At 35.9% G+C, this 22,301-nt stretch overlaps 2 protein-coding genes across 6 annotated transcripts in view; one reads left to right on the top strand and one right to left on the bottom strand.

Moving 5' to 3' along the window:
- PLEKHG7 (pleckstrin homology domain containing, family G (with RhoGef domain) member 7) overlaps positions 1 to 5,575 on the top strand; it is a 92,288-nt gene extending 86,713 nt beyond the window's left edge. For all 4 annotated transcript variants that reach the window (XM_010839703.1, XM_010839704.1, XM_010839705.1 and 1 more), the window contains one exon: positions 336 to 5,575. In XM_010839703.1, the coding sequence (XP_010838005.1) occupies positions 336 to 443 (108 nt within the window). In that variant the 3' untranslated portion in view covers positions 444 to 5,575. The remainder of the gene's footprint in view (positions 1 to 335) is intronic.
- EEA1 (early endosome antigen 1) overlaps positions 5,568 to 22,301 on the bottom strand; it is a 128,136-nt gene continuing 111,402 nt past the window's right edge. For both annotated transcript variants that reach the window (XM_010839708.1, XM_010839709.1), the window contains 8 exons: positions 18,561 to 18,743; positions 13,014 to 13,199; positions 11,607 to 11,738; positions 9,485 to 9,670; positions 8,125 to 8,363; positions 7,756 to 7,876; positions 7,095 to 7,193; positions 5,568 to 6,457 (listed from right to left, as the gene is read on the bottom strand). In XM_010839708.1, the coding sequence (XP_010838010.1) occupies positions 6,335 to 6,457; positions 7,095 to 7,193; positions 7,756 to 7,876; positions 8,125 to 8,363; positions 9,485 to 9,670; positions 11,607 to 11,738; positions 13,014 to 13,199; positions 18,561 to 18,743 (1,269 nt within the window). In that variant the 3' untranslated portion in view covers positions 5,568 to 6,334. The remainder of the gene's footprint in view (positions 6,458 to 7,094; positions 7,194 to 7,755; positions 7,877 to 8,124; positions 8,364 to 9,484; positions 9,671 to 11,606; positions 11,739 to 13,013; positions 13,200 to 18,560; positions 18,744 to 22,301) is intronic.

Genomic DNA, 22,301 nt, shown 5'->3' with positions numbered 1-22,301 from the left:
TCTATTTCCACACGACGTGGAAATTTAAGAAATTCAACTTTCAAACTACTTGCATTCCCGGTACTCATCTTTGTAATTAGTCATCCTTAACTATTATGGTTTCTTGATTACTCACAACTGTTTATCCAAAATACCATACTCATCTAATCCATTTGCATTCATGTGATTAGAGGTATTTATGATACATTCTAATTAAGACAGAAAATGGGAGACAGGCAAATGTTTCATCAGTCTTCAGTTTTAAAGATCAAGTCAACAAATACAAAGGAAAATATTAACCCAAATATGTGAGAAATTGTCAGTTTAACAGTCTCACTGTATTTTTTCTTTAACAGAGAACATGGATAGCACAAATAACAGCAGCAATCTCTCGCTTCACCAAGAGTCAAGAAACCAAGAAACTGTCCTCATTCCCTTTGCCTGCAGAACCCTCGGGAATTTAGGCACCTCAACCAAGCAGCGCGCCTTTTAGACATTAGGGGTCAAGGTGTTCCTTCATTCCAACTTGTAGCGCCTGACCTAGGGGTGGCCTCGAATAAGCATTTTAAAGGGTTTCAGAGTTTGAGCCATAGGTACTCCTCAGGGTAGAGTAATAATGGCTTCAACAAATTCGAACCCTGAGGAATTTCTTGTTAAGTATACACATGTTGATATCCTGGAGTATCTCATAATGCTTCAGTCAGGCTTGAAAGGGGGGCGAGGGAAGTATGAGGCTGTTACAGTTCGTAGTGGATGATCTGGTGGATGCAGTGTCGGAAAACAATGCCCACTGCTTTGGTCTGATATGAATTCTAGCATCTTCTTTTATGTGCATCTGTAATGAAACCAAGTCTCTTACCCGGCTTATAAATCAGTTTTACTGCTCTACAGTCCTACCTCATACAAAGTCGGATTGCTCTTTTAACATATTAGGCAATGAATAATAATGTCTTCATCTTAGTAGTGGTTTTTAACTTCCTAGTCTCCAACAGTTTACTTATCTCAGGTATACTTTATAATACTCTTAACTTGGAGAAAATCCCAAAGACTAAATTCCATTGTTTTGAGAAAAAAGCAATTATCTGTTCTAGTTTTACTAATTAAGTTTTACTTGGGGGTTTCATAGAAATAGTAGCATATCTGTCTCTAAATCTCACTTTTTGAATAATGGCGTTTGTCATAAAACCTTCTGGTTTTCAATGTGTGTGTGAGTTAGCACAGTACAGTCACTGCATCTTATTTGGCAGGACTTAAAACATCATTATAATTGTTACCAAGAAAGGCAGCTTGAATTATTATCATGGTGGAATATACTGTTAACTGCAGGTAAGGAATTAGTTCATATTCTCAGATTGAAATTTGTGATTTTCATTTGAGACAATTTCAGACATAGTACCTTCTGCAGTCTCCAAAATGGAAGTAGTATATTTATCAACTTGGATTGCAAGACGAATGATACTTAAACTGATCTCCTTAAGCTGGAGAATGGGATAGAGAGGATGGCGCTTGAAGGTCATGTGAACACTTAATTCTTTGAGAAGAATGCACGTTTCACCATGTAAACCAGGCAGTGTGGACAAGTGTAGTAGCATAATAGCGCTTTTAAAGGGCCAAGCACTATTAGAAGGGAGGGTCACAGCCTGTGTAATAATGTCATATTTATTAGGAGTAAGTGAAAATGAAAGGGAAACCAGTAACTACTGTCAGAGCCTAAGAAAGAAAAAAGGCAAAGTATAGGAGAACAAATTTTAAGTTCTTAGAGATGAAAACTAATTTATGTATTTTTTAGAGAAAAATCATCTTGCAAGGATTTCTAGAGATCAGCCAACCTAGGAAAAGAGCAGTGGACTAGGACTAGTGATCTCTCAAGACTCCTTTTCGTTCCCTGAGGCCACTAAACACGTAGGTATAAAAACTAATTTCTCCCTTAAATCTCATTAAAGGGAGAAAAAAAGACTAACATGTAAATTTAGTTAAGATGTGAAACAGCTGTAGAATATGCTATATACAAAGAAATATTAGCACTCCTATGTTCACTGCAGCGCTATTCACAATAGCCAAGATGTGGAAAAAACCTTAATGTTCACCAGCAGACGAGTGCATAAAGAAACTGGTATGTACACACAATGGAATTCTGTTCAGCCCTGAAAAAGAAGAAAATTCTGAAACAGGCAACAACACAGATGAAGCTTGAGGACATTATGCTAAGGGAAATAAGTCAGTTGCAGAAAGACAAATACTGCATGATTCTACTTATATGAGATTTCTAAAATACTCAAGTTCATAGATTCAAAGAGTGGAATGATAGTTGCCAAGGGGTAGAGGGAAATGGGGAGTTCCTAATCAATCAATGGGCCATAAAGTCTCAGTTAAGCAATATGAGTGAGCTTGGGAGATCTGTTATACTGTATACTTAAGAGGGTAGATCTCATATTAACTGTTCTTACCACAATAAAATTTAAATAATACGCTATGTATTTGAAGTGGAATTCTATAAAGCTCACAAAAGAACACATCTAATAAGTGTTTGAGGATATATACATTCTTTTCAGAGAATAACACATTAGAGTAAACTGAAAAATCACTTCTAAAACTTTGCTTCCTGAGGGTGGGGGACAGCAAAAAGCAACAGCACATTAAGCCATCAGAAAAATGTTAAGTGGTCACCTAGCTATTAAATTTAAGTGTACAATGAAACAGGATTAATATTGTTTAATATTTTTGTTTTGCTAATTCTCTGCAATAATGGAGTGAAAAGGTGATGTCTCAAGCAAAATAGCACTAGTAATTTCTCTTGAAATTATGAACTTAATTACTATTCTAAGCTGAACATTAAAGCACACCCACTGCCTATATACAACTGCAAAGTTCTAAGTCTGTAAACAAGGTAAGAGCCATTTTACATTATTATCTTTTTAAATAATTTGACAAAATAATTTAGTCACAGAATATACTAGAAAGAAATGATTTTTAATGTCTTTAGCATTTTTTTTAAAAAAGCAACAATTCAATAAAGGATCCTTCCATTGTTCTTTATACAGATTTAAATGTTATGTAATTTATCAGGTTACATTTCTAATCAATAATCTTCCACTCACTGAGTTTAGAAACCGCAGTATTTACTGAGCTAAACTCTCTCACAAATAAGGCACAACTACATGATCACAAACAGTAGACAATACATTGAGTCCAAAATCTAAGGGAGAAAATATTCATGCAAAAGTATCTACAGAGGCTATGAATATGATCCAGTTCAGGAAGTACAGAATGTCATAGACATAACTGCGTCATGTTACAATAAATTCATTACTTCTACACAGAACCTAGCTATTTCCAATTCTATTTTATACAATTTTACATAAATTTAGTAAGTTTATACACAATATTCACATCTGCAACAATGATCATTAAAATTCAGGCAAAGAGCAATTAAGACAATAAAGTGTGGCACGTTATATCATCACACAATGCCATCCATCAAGCTCATGTCTAGGCATACTAAACTGATGGCACATGTAAATCTTATGGATCGAATCATCCAGGGTTTCATAGCCAAAGTGCATTTAAAAAAAACTAGCCAAATAGGTCATGAATAATATCAAAATATATGATCATAATTTGCTCTCCACTTAAACATCTTTATGCAAATGCACGGTAAAAAAAAAAAAAAGTCTCTTTAAAGTTCTCCAAACTATAAAATAATCATAATTTTTTTCAACAGAGATGGGGAACTAACAAATTTGGCAGTTACTATTTAACATTACTATGAGGAAACTATTAAACTAATTCCACATTAAGAGGTAGTTGAACAAAATTATACATTGCATTGAGGTTTTTGTGTTTGTTTCCCTCTTTCTTTTTTTCTTCAAAATCCTATAACAGCAGCTTTGTCTTCTACTAAAAATTCCGTAGGTATAGTTTATTGTACACTAACCCAGCAAGACTTGATTATTAACTCATATTTCTGTGCTGAGGCTTAGAATTTACTAACATGTGATGCCAATATGCTTTGCGTTAGAGCTGGGACTCCATGTGCCAGCTCTAAATCACTGACAGTCCTAGCAGACATCTAAAATGTAGAACCAATAAGCACTAAGAGGATGACTTTTTAATTAAAAAGAAAACCTTCTGTTTCCAAAACACCTTGTTGGTGAGACTAATAGCTAAATTTTAGGTTTCACTTCTACTTAATATGTAGTCAAATTATTTGGGGCTTATAAAGCAAGATTAGCTAGATGAAAAGTAGAAAATACTCAAACACATATGTATTTGTTGTCCCCACAATTTTTTTATGAGTATGTGGGCAGGGGGAACAAGACAGGGAAAGGCCTTCAGTGCACCCAATTAGGAGATGAAGTGAACAAATATTTCAAGAAATTTCTCATGAAGTTTCATTATCATTAAAAAGAGTAACTGTGCTGTGAATGTTATTCCAACATGCTTATCAATTATAATTAAGTGTAGAATTAAGAGTATTTGAATTGTAAGTATATGAAAATGCATAATTTCTATTATTCAACTTATTTTTAATAAGGAACCATTGTATTTCTTCAATATTTATGCTCAAGGATGTTATGTTTATCTGAGTCCAGGGACTCAGTCAGGGCCCTTGATAGCTACTGACAACAGTTTACTTAAATGGGTTTTTAAAATAATTAATGAATATATGGCAATCTCTTTTAGTTTGTATACATTATAGGAAGAATATAACATGATAATTTCATTTCAGCATGATACCTGAAAGCACTTACTGTAAATGGATTACTAGGTCCCACCCTCCCCCATTACCAGTGACTGCACTGAGTGAACACATAACTTTACATTTCTTCTTAGAGTAACAAACCAGTATTAATGACTTTTCAGATGTTTTCCAATTTTCCAAATTAAGACTATAAAGTTTAATTCCATTGTTTAGCATACAAATAAGCCAATTTTTAATTACCCTCAATTAATCATTCTGTTTCAGTTCTGATTTTAATATAGGGGTTGGCGATACTCTATTATCCAACTGTTATTTCAAGGTAATTTCATAGCAGTATTTTTGCGAAGTAAACAGATACAGAGTTGATATGAAACCCCAAATTTAGAACCTTTAAAATATAAATCAAGTTCAAAACTTTAAAAAACTCTTCCCTGTTAGCTACGTAGAAAATATAAAACAGGATATTTAACGTCTCCTTGCCATTTTGTATTTGTTTTCACAGATAAGACTATAACAATACCAGTTACTAGCTTTAAGATGCAAAACTACAACACAATTACAGTGAAGCTGAGCTATACTTGAAAAGGTTAAACCAAATTACCTTCAAAAAAGAAGATCCATTAAAAAAAGCAAATTCAGATTCCTGAAGATGCTGGAGAGACAAAATGAGGATATAAAGTGGAAGCTAATCTCAGAAGACTTCCTACTTAAACAGAATAGGACTATTACACAATTTATGTTATTCACCTTCCAACTGGGGGTGAGGCTGGTAGGTTTTGTAGGATTTTTAATTAAGAATATGTGGGAGTTTAAAAATCAGTTAGAAAAGAAAAATTAACCCTAATCTTTTTTTTTCTTTTTTTTTTTCTTTAATAGAAAATTATTTAATTAGTATACATGTGTTCCCCATCCTGAACCCTCCTCCCTCCCCACACCATCCCTCTGGGTCATCCCAGTGCCCAAGAATAGCCATAATACGGATAAAATATGGATAGTCATAAAATAAGCAAATTAATTTTAAAGAGATTGCCATAAAATTCACCCAAGAGAACTTAAATCAATATAGTTAACATAAAAACCATGTTTGAATTCATGGTTAATACATATTTAAACATAATCTGTATTTAGAACACTTCAGTAGTAAATTTGTAACAATGCAACTGAGCTATGGACCTATATATAAGAAAAAAGAAAGCTTTATAGTTCTGTGCATGACTTTATAATGAGCATACTGAATATAACTGATGTTCTTGTGCAATGTATCTGATAGGGTCACATCACCTATGTACATTCCCATACACTACATTTGGGAGAAAGCAGCAGCTATGGAAGTGTATTCTTATCATTTCTGAACAATGAAATTATATTTAAAAAAATACATTGCTATTTTCCGTCCAAAATTTATTTACATTTCATTGGCTACTTCTAAACTTGGCATGAAAGCTGTTCCAGGGTTAAATGGAGAAAGATGAACTCAAGTCTCACAAAAATAGAAGAATTTTACTTGATAACATTCCAAAATATACGAATTCTAATTTGGTTTAGTTTTGCAACCACTGTCCAAATCAAATAGTAGTAGTCCAGGACCTCTATTAAGTGCATTTATTAAAAATCTAATGTTACTGTAATTTACTTTGAAGTTGTGATAACCCATTATCCTTGCAAATCATTGAAACATCCATCACAGACACGAACAGGCTTCTTGGAAGAAGGAGTTAAGGCATTTTTGGCTGAACACTCAGCACAGAAGATATTTCCACATTGTCTGCAGTGATGCTGTAAATGACAAAAATTAAACATTTTCAAGCATAAAAATCTATACCAAAATTATTATGAGACAAGAAGAAAGCAAACTGCATGTGAAAGTATATTAACTTTCAAGTGATTGATGTACTATTTAATAGTATAAAATGTCAATATCGATTTAATCCCTTTAGTTAATTTGAATGCTTCCTATTTAGTCAAATACTAAACATTAAATATGGAATTTATCTTGGAATTCTCAGAGGAACCTTTGTAGGATTTTAATAAATGCCTTAATAAAGTACTTAATAAAGCACCTCTATCAAGTTAAAAACTATTCCTATTTGCAAAATGTTTCAGGCATAGTTTCTTCTATAGGAATATAAATGTCTGACTAAAACATGAGTTGACCATGAATGCACTGGTTCAGAAAATGATTATTCCAGAGAGTAACTCAGTGGGAAGACAATGATTGAATAGAAAACTAAAATTGAAACACATGGGCGAAAAAGAAATTAGAGTGCACAAAATGTAATTATTCTATGTAGTTACAAATTAAAGCTAATAAATGGCAAAATTTTTAAAGTCTGTCAAATGCAGGACAATTTTGATGGTTAAAACACTGTCACCAAGGAATAAAATCCAGAACTGTAGTAATAAAACCATTTACCCGTCTCACTGTTACGGAAAAGCCTTTCCCACAGGCCATACAGTTTTGTACTTCACTGTCTTCAGCCCACTTTCTAGTCAACGCTTGTGTATGTTTGATCTATTAAAGAGAAAAAGTTTCAATAAATAGTACTCAAAACTATAAACAATGATTGATAATTTCTAACTTGGTGCCCAAGTTTTAAAACAGATACATTTTAAAAAATCAGAAATACTTTGGTCAACTTCCATTATCAAAAGTTGCTACAAATGAATGACAATAAGTAAAGCAAATGTTATTCCTCAAAGGTGTTGGTAATTTTTAACCTTCGATGATTTCCAATGCATTCTAAGGATCCTAAGGATCAAGCAATCCTTCCTTGGAACACTGAGCATATATATAATGAGATCACTTCAACACGCAGGGACTCATTCATTCCTTTGTGTTCTTGACTTTTCCCAGTAATGTCAATTCATGAATGACATGGCTCTCTAATTGTTGAGATCTCTCAGATAAATTCTTTAAATCTTAATTACCCATAACACCTACAGTACTGCTACAACTCAGTAGCCATTTAAAAGTATTATTAAATATGAGGTTTTCTTTTTTAATGTGAAAAATATGCTTTTCACTAAGGGATATTCTAGGCTAAACAACTGCCTCATATTAGCAGGTGACTTACTTGAAGGGACTGATTCTCTCTGCCTAGCTCCTGCACTGCTGCAGTTGTGTTATCCAGCTTTCTTTGCAATTCTAGTACTTTGGTTTGAAGCTTTTCTATTTCACCTTCTCCTTTAAGACACCTAAAATGGAATGCAAAACATAATTAAAAAAAATCATTACAGACCTTTCCTGTATACAGGTAACCAGTGACTTTAAACATAATACATTACTTTCACCTATATGATTGTTGGAGGGTTAGTTTTTAAATGGCTCCTTAAATAACCTGTAGGAGCACTTCTCTCAAGACTTCTATTTTTTTTTTAATGTGAAACACATTCTTTTTATCACTCAGCATGGAAATAAACTAATTTCACCAGACATCAACCACCTTTCCAGCAGTGCTCTCCTTTCATCTTGGTTATTCTGAACTGTCGCTTCCAGTACTGCAATTTCACCCCGTAAGTCGTCCGTCTGTTTCTCGAGTTCACTGACTCTCCGTTGACTGGACTGCCACTCTTTCTTTATGGTGCCCAAGTTTTCATTTAATGCTGTGATCTGCATGGTAAGTTTAGCCCCATTTTCTTCATGCTTCTTCATTCCTACTTCTTTTTCTTTTATTTCGGAATGCTGAGAAAAGGAACAACAGTAGGTAAAAAACCTACTACAAAAGTAGTGCAAAATAAACTTCAGTTGAACTTTTAAACGGTGGCAGCATAAATAATATTCTACAGGAAAACAGGCACTAATAAAATTGATTCCACAAACATCTGCATAATTTGAAGTGGTTTAAAAGTCTTAAGACTGAAATGATAGGCAACAAGCCTCTTACAAAATCAAGCTAAAGTAAAGCAACTGGAGGTTTTCCTTTTTCCCACTAGAGCAGGGGAAGAACACACAGTTAGAGATAGCAAGTGCTGGTGTTTTCTTATGTCTCAAATTCAAATGTATCCTCCTGTCTCTATCAAACTGCCAAAAAATAATAATAATACTTCAAATCACCACGTGAACCTGAAACTGCAATTCTTCAATGAAAACATTTAGCCGTCAAATTATCTGGGGATAGTTGGACTCAGTTCAACAGAGGAAAGCCAGATGCTTCCTATTTGGCATGCACAAGTTAGGGAAGGAAAAGCAGACTCTGGTCAGCGTAAGTCCAAGCTGCAGTTTCCGTTCGCCCATATGAACATTCAGTTAACAAGTTTAACATGATTAGCACTCATGCCATCTACCTCAATCTACATAGTTATAGGCTTGTTTTTCTGGCACTAAAAGTTTTTTTTAATTATGTTTTATTGAATTTTCACTTATATAAACAAATATAATTACAGAATAAACATTTCCAATCACATGTCAGCTATTTAAATAAATCACATTTCCTATCTTAAATCAAAAATTAAAATGTAGTGGGAATGCCAGGTCATATGGTAGTTTTAGTCCTAGTTTTTTAAGGAATCTCCATACTGTCTGTATCAATTTACATCCCCACCAACAGTGCAAGAGGGTTCCCTTTTCTCCACACCGTCTCCAGCATTTACTGTTCATAGATTTTTCGATGATGGCCATTCTGACTCATGTTGCTGTACTGGCAGAAGCCAGCACAATATTGTAATTATCCTCCAATTAAAAATAAATTTAAAAAATTAAAATGTTAGGTAAGCATTTGAATCATAACTTTTATGTAGAAAAATCCTCTCAATGGATTACTTTACAAAATCAATTGCAAAACACACCTCCCACCATTAACTTACCAGTTTAGCTTCCTTTTCCATAAACTCTTTCTTCAGCTCATCTTCTTCCTTTTTCATCTGCTCTTTTAGCATTTGCTGGGTTTTTTTCTCCTGTTCAAGGGTTGCCTTCAGGGAATCTACTTTCCCTTGAAGCTCTAATTTCTGCTGAATCAAAAGCTGTTTGGCATCCTTGAGATTTGTTATTTCCTATGAAAAAGTAAGACCAAAATAAATCATCCTTTATAGTTAAAAAAAAAAAAAAGCTGAAATTTATACATCTTATTACAAACAATCAGTTTTAGACTCTTATGAAATTCTTAAAGTTCAATATTTCAAACAATTAAAAAGGTGCAAGATTATGTATTTGCTGCTCAACAATCAAATTCAGCTGATGCTTTTACAATGTATGTTTTGATTAAATGATATGAAAAATTTCTACCCCCTATTTTCCCTTTTCTTCATTTCACAAGCATTTATTGGTCAACATTTAGGCATCATACACTGTTAGGTTCTAGGGATATACATTAAAAGATAAATTATATACATTCCCTGAGTTTAGGAAGTCAGTCTAGAAGAACATAATGATATGAAGATAATTATAAAGTAAAATGGCAAGTATATTGATAGACACAAGAGGTATTGAGACCACCTGAGAAAAATCTAACCCTTCTCTATGAAAATGAGTTAACATTTTAAAAGCAACTTATAAGCAATTCAGTTTCTTTAAGTGGCACACCAGCCATGCTAATGCTAAGAAAAATGTTCTAAATAACAGATTAAAGGATTTTAGGAAGAAAAAGTATTTAAAAAACAGAATCCCTTAAAATCCTAATCCTAAACGCATATATTTTGAAGTTTATATCTGTAAGCTTAACAGACAGCTCTCTTGATCATCATCTCAACAAAATTTAAACTTTTGGGGTTACTTTGCTCTATTCAATAATCTGAAAGCAAAGTTAACACAGTTTCAACATGTGTATAGACACTACAACATAAGAACACTGTGAGAGCAGGAGTATTTGTCAAAAACAACAACGTGTGTGCCTGTGGCCGATTCATGTTGGTGTATGGCAGAAACCAGCACCATACTGTAAAGCAGTTATCTTCCAACTAAAAAAAATGTGCCTGGCACATACTATGTTCTAAATAAACAGATAAACATAGCCTGTATGTGTGTATATATGTATATAAGACATATATCTCTACACACACAAACACATACACACACACACACACACACACACACACGTATCTCTTTAACAACACTCAGTTCAGTTCAGTCACTCAGTCGTGTCCAACTCTTTGCAACCCCATGAACTGCAGCACGCCAGGCCTCCCTGTCCACCACCAACTCCCAGAGTCTACCCAAACCCATGTCCATCGAGTCAGTGATGCCATCCAACCATCTCATCCTCTGTTGTCCCCTTCTCCTCCCGCCTTCAATCTTTCCCAGAATCAGGGTCTTTTCAAATGAGTCAGCCCTCCGCACCAGGTGGCCAAATGATTGGAGCTTCAGCTTCAACATCAGTTCTTCCAATGAGCACCCAGGACTAATCTTTAAGATGGACTGGTTGGATCTCCTTGCAGTCCAAGGGACTCTAAAGAGTCTTCTCCAACACCACAGTTCAAAAGCATCAATTCTTCGGTGCTCAGCTTTCTTTATAGTCCAACTCTCACATCCATACATGACCACTGGAAAAACCACAGCCTTGACTAGATGGACCTTTGTTGGCAAAGTAATATCTCTGCTTTTTAATAAGCTGTCTAGGTTGGTCATAACCTTCCTTCCAAGCACTAAGCATCTTTTAATTTTCTGACTGCAATCACCATCTGCAGGGATTCTGGAGCCCTGAAAAATAAAGTTAGCCACTGTTTCCCCATCTATTTGCCATGAAGTGATGGGACTGGACGCCATGATCTTCGTTTTCTGAATGTTGAGCTTTAAGCCAACTTTTTCACTCTCTTCTTTCACTTTCATCAAGAGGCTCTTTAGTTCTTCTTCACTTTCTGCCATAAGGGTGATGTCATCTGCACTTTATTAACAACACTAATATAACATTAACATTAACAACATTAATTAATAACATTAATATAACATTAACAACACTAATATAATACAAAAGGAAAAACAATCTTCACATACCTTTATGCTTTCCTGCTTGTGAGACTTGAGTTCTTCACTCAATTTAGCAATTTCTTTTTCTTGTCTACACTTAACTTCCTCTGTCTCTGCCAATTTAGATTTTTCATTTACTAGTTCTTTTTCTTTTAGTGACTATAGAAAAAATGATTTATATAATTTTAAAGTAAATACTTAAAATTAATGTAACAAAAATGATTGCTTCTATTTATGACTGTCATTGCCACTTTCCACCTAAGTTGAGCAAATTACTTATGTCTCTTGTGTCTTTATTTATACAACAATAAGACTATTATAAAGGATTAAACAGTTAATACTGTAAAACTGTTTGGCTAAAGTGTAGCCAAAACTACCATCTTACCCTTATTATCTTTATATCGCTGTCTTTATATAAGGCACCTAGGGAGGAATATTATACATCATCTAACTTAATCTCTATACCAGGTAGCTCTTTTTAATTCTCATTTTTTAGGCAAGGAACAAAGACTCACCGAGAAGATAAATAGAAGTAGAATCAAAAACTAAAACAAGATCAACCTGATCTAAAACCCTTGTAATTAAAGGCCTCTAAACTATACAGCTCTGTCAGAATTTTCTAACTTGAGGCACCAATTATAAATTTCATTCCAGCTTCAGCAGTGCCATCACCACAAAAATATCCCCCAATTTTTAAATTAAAGATAACTCAGAGGGAATTCCCTGGTGGTCCGGGGGTTAGGACTCCACTCTCTCACTGTTGAGAGCCCAGGTTTTTTTGGTGTGGCCAAAAAAAAAATTTGAGGAACTGCATAATTAAGATATACCAAGAACTTTAGGAATTGTACACTTCAGAATATATCAATTGATGGAAATATACGATTTCAATAAGGAAACCAAAAATAAGATGTTTCCTAGAATCTGAATTTCCCTTTCATATAAAATTTTAACTGATCTTTAAATGTACTAGGCATAATACAGTGCTTTCAACTTCATAACCTAGCATCATTTATACAAAATACACCCCTACTTCCCCTTAGAAAAAATTGGTTCTTAACTTCAAGAATTTTTAACAAGCTTAAGAATTATTCCTAGACCTTTTATTACCTCATTAATAAAAATCCAGAGAATAACATGTTACATGAGAAATAGTTGAGGGACTATAATATCTGTTTTTGAATAACCAAGGGCCTATCATGTAAGAAACCAGATTTGTTTGTAAAACTTAAAAAGCAGTAAGAAGATGGACAGAGATGACAACGAACTTCCCGGCATTAGAATTCCAATCACCAAAAGCCTTTTATAAGAAACTAGAAGTCCATCTGAGAGAGCTATTAAATATAAAGGTGATGCCTATATTGGGTGAGAGATTTGACTAGATCTCTATAGTCATTGTAACTCTGAGATTCTAGATTTAGTCAGAAAATAAAATACCTTTTCTTTTTGCATATCTTGTAGTGCTTTATTCTGTTCCTTCAATTGCTGTTCTTTCTTTGCTAAATCTTGCTCCAAAGTAGTCTTGGTGGTCTTCAGTTCTTGAATCAATTTATTTTGGTTTCCAATTTGATTTCTGTTTGATATCAAATCCTCCTGTGCTAGAGAAAGCTTCTCTTCTACAGACTTATAAAAACAATTTCCCCAAATTATTATTGTCATTTTTAGTAAATTTCAACAGAAACATAATGGTTAATATACATGACAGTTAGGCATAAACATAATGGAAAGAAGTACTTTAAAAATGATCTGTAAGTATTTACTGGCTAAGTGATATAAAGAATACCAAATAAGTAGGAAACATATCAAACACTCAAAGAACATAGTTAGAATATATGGAGAGACATGAAAAAAAAAGCAATTTAAAAAGAGTTACAAAAATTATGTATACATACATGTTTTGTAGGATCTATGACGACCCTTGGCATACTAAAAGCTTTATTTAATAGATAAGCTTTTTTATCTTGGGAGGAAAATGTATTTTAAATCGCCAATCTGATCAAGTGAACTAAAACAGGAAAGTCAACCAGACATCAGAGGCTCTACTTCTGGCAAGGCCATCACCCCATCCACTTAACTTCTCATCTATGTGTGTAAGTAGCACTGTCAGGTAACATAGTCCACAGTTAACAACTGTACGAAGGCCCAGATATTTCAAGAAGCTGAAGCTGGGGAAAAGAACAAGTTTTTTGACATACTAGGTTTTGATTTGGGGGTAGTTATGGTAACAGGTGGGGAATGGAAAATGGCAGGAACTTTGCCCCTCTCAGCTGCTAAGGGAAATAATTCTAAGATGTTCTTCTGCCATCTAGAAAAAACTTATCTTTCTTATCTTGGCGATATAGTTTCTTTGAAAAAAAGGGCAGAAGATATAATTCAGGAGGAATCACTGTTGTCTAAGGTTGGCTATAGTAAGCATTTAATAGCCACTTGATGTAAAGGGTCGACTCACTAGAAAAGACCGTGATGCTGGGAAAGATTGAAGGCAGGAGGAGAAGGGGACGACAGAGGATGAGATGGCTGGATGGCATCACTGACTCGATGGACGTGAGTCTGAGTGAACTCCGGGAGTTGGTGATGGACAGGGAGGCCTGGCATGCTGCGATTCATGGGGTCGCAAAGAGTCGAACACGACTGAACAACAACAATGGCTGGGTCGCTCTGCTGTCCACCTGAAACTATCACGACAGTATTCATCGGCTATTCTCCAATACAAAATTAAGTTTTTTAAAAAAAGCATTCAATCAAGGATAGATGAAAAATGAATGAAAACCTTATTTAAATGACTTAACCTTCCTGAGATTATTCCTTAGAAATAACTCAGTTCAGAAGTCTTTTCTAATTAAATTTCCATTTTCAATGGCTTCCAGTAGAATACTAAAAACCATAACGCTTCCTTCTGGGGAAAGACCTAAAGTCACTAGTCCTTTACTAATCAAGCAGCTAAGCATTAACTTAATATACTACACTAAGGTAGACAGGACAGTAAAAAATGGCCCTGAAAGAAGGTGACCATGTAGCCTGGAAAACAGAACCAGAGTGTAAAATCCAAGTTGTACAGCCACCTGCTATGTGCCAGATGCACAGAAAAATCAATGTGAATGTTCTCTGTGGAATGTTTAAAGAAGGCTCTACGGGCATGTGGGAACTGACTTTAAGTATCACAAAGGGTGAGAGTGTTTTCAGAGGGAAAAATAAAATTTGTCAACACCTAGCCAATAAGATCTACACAACTGTTATTAGGTCCTGATCTAGTGTTGCTTCTGCTGCTAAGTCACTCAGTCGTGTCTGACTCTGTGCGACCCCACAGACAGCAGCCCACCAGGCTCCCCCGTCCCTGGGATTCTCCAGGCAAGAACACTGGAGTGGGTTGCCATTTCCTTCTCCAATGCATGAGAGTGAAAAGTGAAAGTGAAGTCGCTCAGTCGTATCCGCCTCCTAGCAACCCCATGGACTGCAGCCTACCAGGCTCCTCCGTCCATGGGATTTTCCAGGCAAGAGTACTGGAGTGGGGTGCCATTGCCTTCTTCATGATCTAGTGTTAAGGAATACCAATTCTTGCTAGAGCCTAAAAGCACAAGAATTCCAAAATGCCCATGTTCTAAATAACAGCCTATAAAATTTGGGACTCACAGAATCCTAATGACTAAATCTTTAAAGTCAAGCTAAAAATCTGCACTACTCTTTTCTGAGCCAAGACATACTGTTCTACTTGCCTCTGGATATTCATCTATGACATTCAGCAGTATACTGCCGTTTCAAACACTCCTTTTATCTTTTGTGCTGAAGACTACACAATTTTCATCTGCTTAGCATCTTTTCCCTTGGAGAACTCCCTCTCACTATGATGGTTTACTGGGGTTATCTTTAATTCACCCACTGCCACTGGAATAAGCAAATCCCTGAGCAGATCAAGCACCACCCTGATCCTGAATACCCCAATTCAGTGTAGCAAAAAAACATTTTCTGCACTGTTCCATGGTAGCTATTGTTTTTTTTGGTCTGTTTAACAATTTTTCCCTTTTTTCTTTCAACATAAACTTATAAAAATTTTTAGTTATTACGTTTTCTTGATGCCTGGGTGAAATGACACGAGGAATAGTACTATGCTAAGAAGATTTATACTTAACTGTAAACTTTTTATCCTAGAGTTTTCACTTCACTGAGGGTGCAAATTTTAGTTAAATTCCTCTTCTACCTTTCCTGAACATCAAAGAATGGCACCCAGCAAAGCCAATTTAAAATGTCCAGTCAACAAACTTTGGTACTTCATAAATAATCCAGCAGATGGGGCTAAAGGCATAGATCAAGCCAGCTCAGCTTCCATTCTACTGGTGTCTTGGCAAACACCATCAGCCCACAGATGGCAGTCTTGATTAGGTGTCATGTTACAAGGTTCTGAACCTCTCCCTTTCTCTCTTACATAATAATCACTGAAGCAAAAGAAAAAGAATGGCTGACCCCTTATTTTGGCCTATAAATATCACTTGAACTTTCTGAGGATTTTTAATAGTTGAGATGTCATTTTGGAAGGATTAGCATAGAATCTGTCAATATCCTATCTTATGAAAAACATTTCTAGTGAAATGATGGTAAAAGAATAAAGGTCTGAAGAGCTGAGATCCAGTTACAGTTCTGTTACTGTGCAAACACCAGGCCTGTCACCAACCAAGGGGGCCTCAGTCTCATCTGCAGAAGCAAGCTTTGGTACAGAGTGTCCATCCACAGCCTCTCAAGTTGTTTTTCTCCCTTTCTCTTACCCATGTTTACACTTGAATTTTTCTTTTATGTATAAAATTAGAACATGATTTTATAGCTTTCAGGCATAATAAAAATTGTTGGCTTAATGAAAAAATACTGATCTGAAAGATCTAAGTCTTGTTATTATGTTGTTATGTTCTTCGGTAAATAACACATCCATATAAAGAAAAAGATTTCTAAAGATTTTTAAATCGGTCATTAGGTTGCAACTTCTCTTTCACCTAAATGTCCATCAAATTCCTTCACATTGTCCATCCTTACTCTACCAGCCCAAGCCACCACCATCTGCACTTGGACTACTGCAGTCTCCTCTCTCGTCCCCACATTCAGCCACACTGGCTTAAAATACAAATTCGAACAAACCCTTTCAGTGATTCCCTCCTGCCGACAGGATAAAGTCCAAACTTTTCAACAACCTTCCCTGACTTTCTTTAGTGTTGTAAAGGGAAAAAAAGAAAATAAAGAGAATATAATAAGATGCTTTCTAAATGTCAGGTGGTATTAAAAAAAAAAAACTCTTGCTGATTTTGAACTTTATATATAAATATATATATATATATACACACACATACACATATATATACACACATACATACATATAAACACCTACTGTTTGGCCCTATGGAAATTCTTTTCCCCGATCTCCTGTTGCTTTGTCAGATCATTAGTCACCACTGCTTCCTCCACTCCCTTGCACTCTATATTATTCAGCCCTTTTGTTTCATCTTCTCTCTCCAATTAATCTCTTCTGTTCCATCTTTTTAACTCCAGTCCTAATCAACTCACAGCTAGATTACGAGTTAAGAGGAAGAAAGGGAGACAGCCTCTTAATTAATCCCCTCAGCACTAGTTTAGTTTACACCAGATCCAAACCAAGCTGTCTGTAAACCATTTCTGGGTTAAGTATATATCCTCTTCCTGTTACTCCTCTGCTTAGACTCTTCATTCCCTGCTACCTCCACCCCAACATAAAGTCCAATCGGTCACCCTTGCTAGGCATCTAAGGTACCACACAATTTAATCCTAGTCCTTTTAATTTTAATTTCCAAACACAAGTCAATTATGGTGACTGCCTCCTGGCTTTGCTGGTTCCCCCTGCTACTCCCTTTCTCAGTGTCTCCTGAGTGAACTGATCTTTCTCAGACTCTCTGTATTCAAATTCTTATCTTTCAGGATCAGAGCAAGTTCTACCTCCTTCATAAAGCCTTCCCTATAGGAGCCTATGAATAAAGTATAGACATAGTCTATTTATGAAAGTGAAAGTGAAGTCGCTCAGTCGTGTCCGACTCTGCAACCCCATGGACTGCAGCCTACCAGGCTTCTCAGTCCACAGGATTTTCCAGGCAAGAGTACTGGAGTGGGTTGCCACTGCCTTCTCCAGGGGATCTTCCCAACCCAGGGATCGAACCCACATTGTAGGCAGATGCTTTACCCTCTGAGCCACCAGGGAAGCCTATAAATACACTATATATATAAAAATATTCTGTGATTTTCAATGGAATTTTTCAATAAAGCATTTTAAATTAAGCAAAGAAACAAAAATCCAGACACAGGAAAGAATCAAAAGGCATACTAATTTCACTGTGGCAAAAAAGAGAGAACTGGTTAAACCTTCTGTGAGAGAATACAAATGTTCCATTTCCCTTAAACAACTGATAATGCTACATAAAAATTATTTACCCTTTTTGTATATCCATCATTTTAGTAAAAATGATACTTCATCTAATCCAACAGTATTGCCAAGGCCAAAGTATCCATATATGTTTAGATAATTTAAGTTTACTTTGAGCTATAATCTCCTAATTTTAATATTATGCATTACAGTAGTCTTGGGAAGTTGACAAACATAAAGTCAATATTGACAAGCAACAATAAATCTGCTTGCATTTTCACAAGTGGTTTACATTTAAAACTCAGATTTTCTAACAGCAGTTCACTTTTTTTTTTTAAATAAAGGCAGCAAAGTCCTTAGATAAGCTAATGTAGCAACTAACATATTTCCAAATTATTTCACTATTAAAGATGTTATTTTTAAATGCCTATATTTACTATATATTTTATCATATAAAACAATTTTTAAAAAGAATGTTTCTCCAAAAATAATAATAAAAAACAAGCATGATATTCCACAAATACTAAGACTTTTAATGCCCATTTGGGTTTAAATCAATCCTTTAATGAATGTCTATAACAAGTTATTGGTTTTTATGACATAATTCACTATACCTTAAGATCCTGCCTTGTGGCAAGTAGTTCAGATTCCTTCCCATAGAAATCCGACTGAAGCTGTTTTAGATTTTCCTGACTTTTTTCATAGGTGTTTTGTAACACTGATATTTTTTGTTTCTCTGCTGCGAGTTCCTGTGCTGCTTGCATTGACTGCTGCTGTAGTTTATTCTCAAGTTCTGTCTGAAACATACAACAGTTACTTAAAATAGTATGCGCGCCAAAAACAGGTTACAAAGATAGAATGACTTCATCCAATTCTACAGCCTTCTCTCTCCTCACTTCTCCACTTACCACGTGTTCCAACAGTAAATCTTCTATAACGACATTTAAGCTTTGTAAACTTTGCTAATATTGTTTACTCTCCTTTAAATAGCTAATTCCCCTTTTTAACCTTTCAACATTATAATAATCTTCAAAGACACAGTTCAAATGCTAGCTCCTCTAGAAAACCAGTCAAAATTCCCACAGAGTTCTAATTTTTCCTCATTCTCCTTTTTATTACAGTTTTTTTTAGGTATCTGCTTCCTCATTAAATTATATAGGCTGCATGAGAACAGGGGCCATATCCTATTCATTCTGGGTTCCCACAAGTAGGTTTCCTAGTACAGGAACTGATGACTTACAGCCTTGCTGAATCCTTTGTGACTCAATCACATTAAAAAATGTATGTATATGTATTCTTTTTCCTATTTCACTGTGGCCCAGTGAAAAATTTCCATAGACCATCACTGTACGGTCTACCATGCACACTGACACTGCTCGATCATAATCTGCTATACTTATATATAACATCCAACAATTATTTAGCTTCTACATGACACTGGGCACACTACTAGATACTTTAAATACATTATCTCAGTCTTTACAACTCCATGACCTCATTTTCTTTAAGCTCAGAAAGATGGATCCCTTTCCTGTGACCACAAATTTGATGTGTGTCACACAGAATTTGAATTCAGATTTACCTGGCTCTAAAATGTATCTTCTTTCCATGAAAGTACACTGCTGCTGCTGCTGCTGCTGCTGCTAAGTCGCTTCAGTTGTGTCCGACTCTGTGTGACCCCATAGACGGTAGCCTACCAGGCTCCCCCGTCCCTGGGATTCTCCAGGCAAGAACACTGGAGTGGGGTGCCATTTTCCTCAATAAAACCAAATTATTATTGCCTTTCAATTATTCTCTAGGTACTCCAAATTCCAAGTCTAATTTATAGAGACTGGCTATCCACTCAATACTCTCCCAAAATGTCTTTCCTGAGTTAAAGGTGTTCCTTTTTCTGGCATCTATATACTAATACAAAGTAACTACTGCTGCCGGGAGTCAGCCTGAGGAACTCCGCCCATGGCAAAGGTCATGAGGAAGGAGGCTCGACATGCGCGCAAAGGCGGGATCGAGCCTCAGGAGTCCCCCTGGAAATTCTCGAGCATCTACCCCCAAAACCAGAGTCTGCCTACTTTACTGCTTTGTGCTCTCACCTCTGACTTTACGGGGGGCTGTCCCTCACCACCATCTTTCTCTCTCTGAAAAGGAGTTAACTTACAGCTCCAGTTAATAAAGTTCCTGGGCATAATAGGAATGTTTAAATCCAAACCCCTCAGATGACTCTCTAACTTGCCTGACAAGTTTACCCGGACTCCTACAGCTATGCATACGATTGTTTACAGTCTCCCAAAGCGAGAGGCACGGGAAGCTTAAGATATTCAAATAGCATAGAGCCTCTCGGAGAGTCAGAAGCTGTCAGAATAAAACTAGTAGATTTCATTGATGAGCCAATGCTTGCTGCCAAGTTTCCACATCCCCTGTATTGTATCCTTGAATGTGTATTAATTAATATAGTTGGTATGTAGAAAAAATAAGTAGTGGCCTTGGTGTTAGCAACTTTAGACCCTTAAGGTAATAAATTCTTTCCTTTGTTGTAAACCCACTGCACCTGTGCCCTATAGGAATGCAACTTTATCTAACACCTTCGGAGTATGGCGCCAAACTAATTACTCTTAGAGAAAATAAGTCTTATGGTTGACAAACCTTTGTCAGAGTCATAAAATGTTAATAGGCCTTCTGGCCAGAAGATGATGTAAATCACCTAAACCATTTGTATACGATAAGTTTGCAGAAAAGAAACCCTGGTTTCGATAAGGATCAAAGACTGCTGACTTTGCATGATTTCACACCCCCTATTATCCTCTATGTGCAACTTATGGTATAAAAACCCCTGTTGAAAATAAAGCTATGGGCCTTGCTCACCGAAGCTTGGTCTCCCCATGTCATTCTTTCTCTCAACCTCTGACTGAATTTCCATCTGGAGCACGGAGGCCCGCCAAGCCTACTAATTCTGCCGGGCTTCTAATATCTGACCGGGGAGGCCTTAGGGTCTCCTCTCCCTCGGGAGAATGGGAAGACGCCTGTGGCCTACGTAGGTGGTGCAAACTTCTTGGCTTGAAGTTTTATTGGTTTTCCACGTAAACCAAGCTATTCAGCCTCTTTTCTCCACTGAATTTTCTCACTGAGCTATCCTTATTCTATTACTCTTTGTATCTTTGATTAGTATTTAATTAAAACCAGTGTACTCGCCGATGCCGTCTCCCCTTCGAATTCCCTGGATCAACCGGGGCTGGACCCCAGCATACTGCTATGAATATTTGTGACTCCACAAAATTCAAGTTGAAGCCTGGATCAAATGTGATGGTATTTGCAGGTAGGGGTCTTTGGCAGTCATTAAGGTAGAGCCCTCATGAATAGGATTAGTGGGTTTACAAGAAGAAATACAATCGCTCAGTCATATAAGGATACAACAAGACAGCTGCCTACAAGCCAGAAAGTGGGCCCTCACCAGACACTCAATATGCCAGGTGCCTTGATCTTCAACTTTCCAGTCTCCAGAACTATGAGAAATAAATGCTTATTATTTAAACCGTCTAGTCTGTGGTATTTTCATTATAACAGTCCCATACAAGACAACTACCAATAAGAGCATTTCCTCTAAATCTCAAAATCCTTAAGATGTCATTTAACGTGCTGTGCTGTGCTTAGTTGCTCAGTTGTGTCCGACTCTTTGCGACCCCATGGACTGCAGCCCACCAGGCTCCTCTATCCACGGGGATTCTCCAGACAAGAATACTGGAGTGGGTTGCCATGTCCTCCTCCAGGGGATCTTTCCACCCACATTGCAGGCGGATTCTTTACCGACTGAACCACCATTTAATAAAGCCATGCACAGTATTGGCAATATACATTAATTATAAATCTGGAAGCAATCTTACTATAATAAATAAAAAAGAAAATGTACTAAAAATAGTTGTTGGCTTTTTTTTTTAATTTACTAAATCATGATATAAAAATGAAGATCTAAGGAAAACTTGAATATGAGGCTACTAGATTTGAGGGGAAAAAATGACCTCAAGATGTCAAATCATAGAACAAAATATACACTGTGATAATTACATCCTGATGTATGATTATATATATATGATAACACACACAAAAAAAGGTCAGACAAATTTGTCTACTCCTGTTTGTGTTATAAGAAAATTACTCTTTTGTAAAGTGGCCATAATAATCATTATAAAAACAGTGATCAGCATAAAATATGTATTTGTGGGTTTTTTCCCCCTCTAGTAACATGACAAGCCAACTATTAAAAACATGATACACTTTGTTTCACATACTAGGGATATTATCTCTCTCTTCTCCCTAGATGAATTAATATGCACATATCAACACTGGGAAAAACCTCCATTTGT

Source organism: Bison bison, unplaced genomic scaffold (genome assembly GCF_000754665.1).
Source record: "Bison bison bison isolate TAMUID 2011002044 unplaced genomic scaffold, Bison_UMD1.0 scf7180017864133, whole genome shotgun sequence".
Lineage (NCBI taxonomy): Eukaryota > Metazoa > Chordata > Mammalia > Artiodactyla > Bovidae > Bison > Bison bison.
This window is presented reverse-complemented; position numbering and strand designations above follow the sequence as displayed.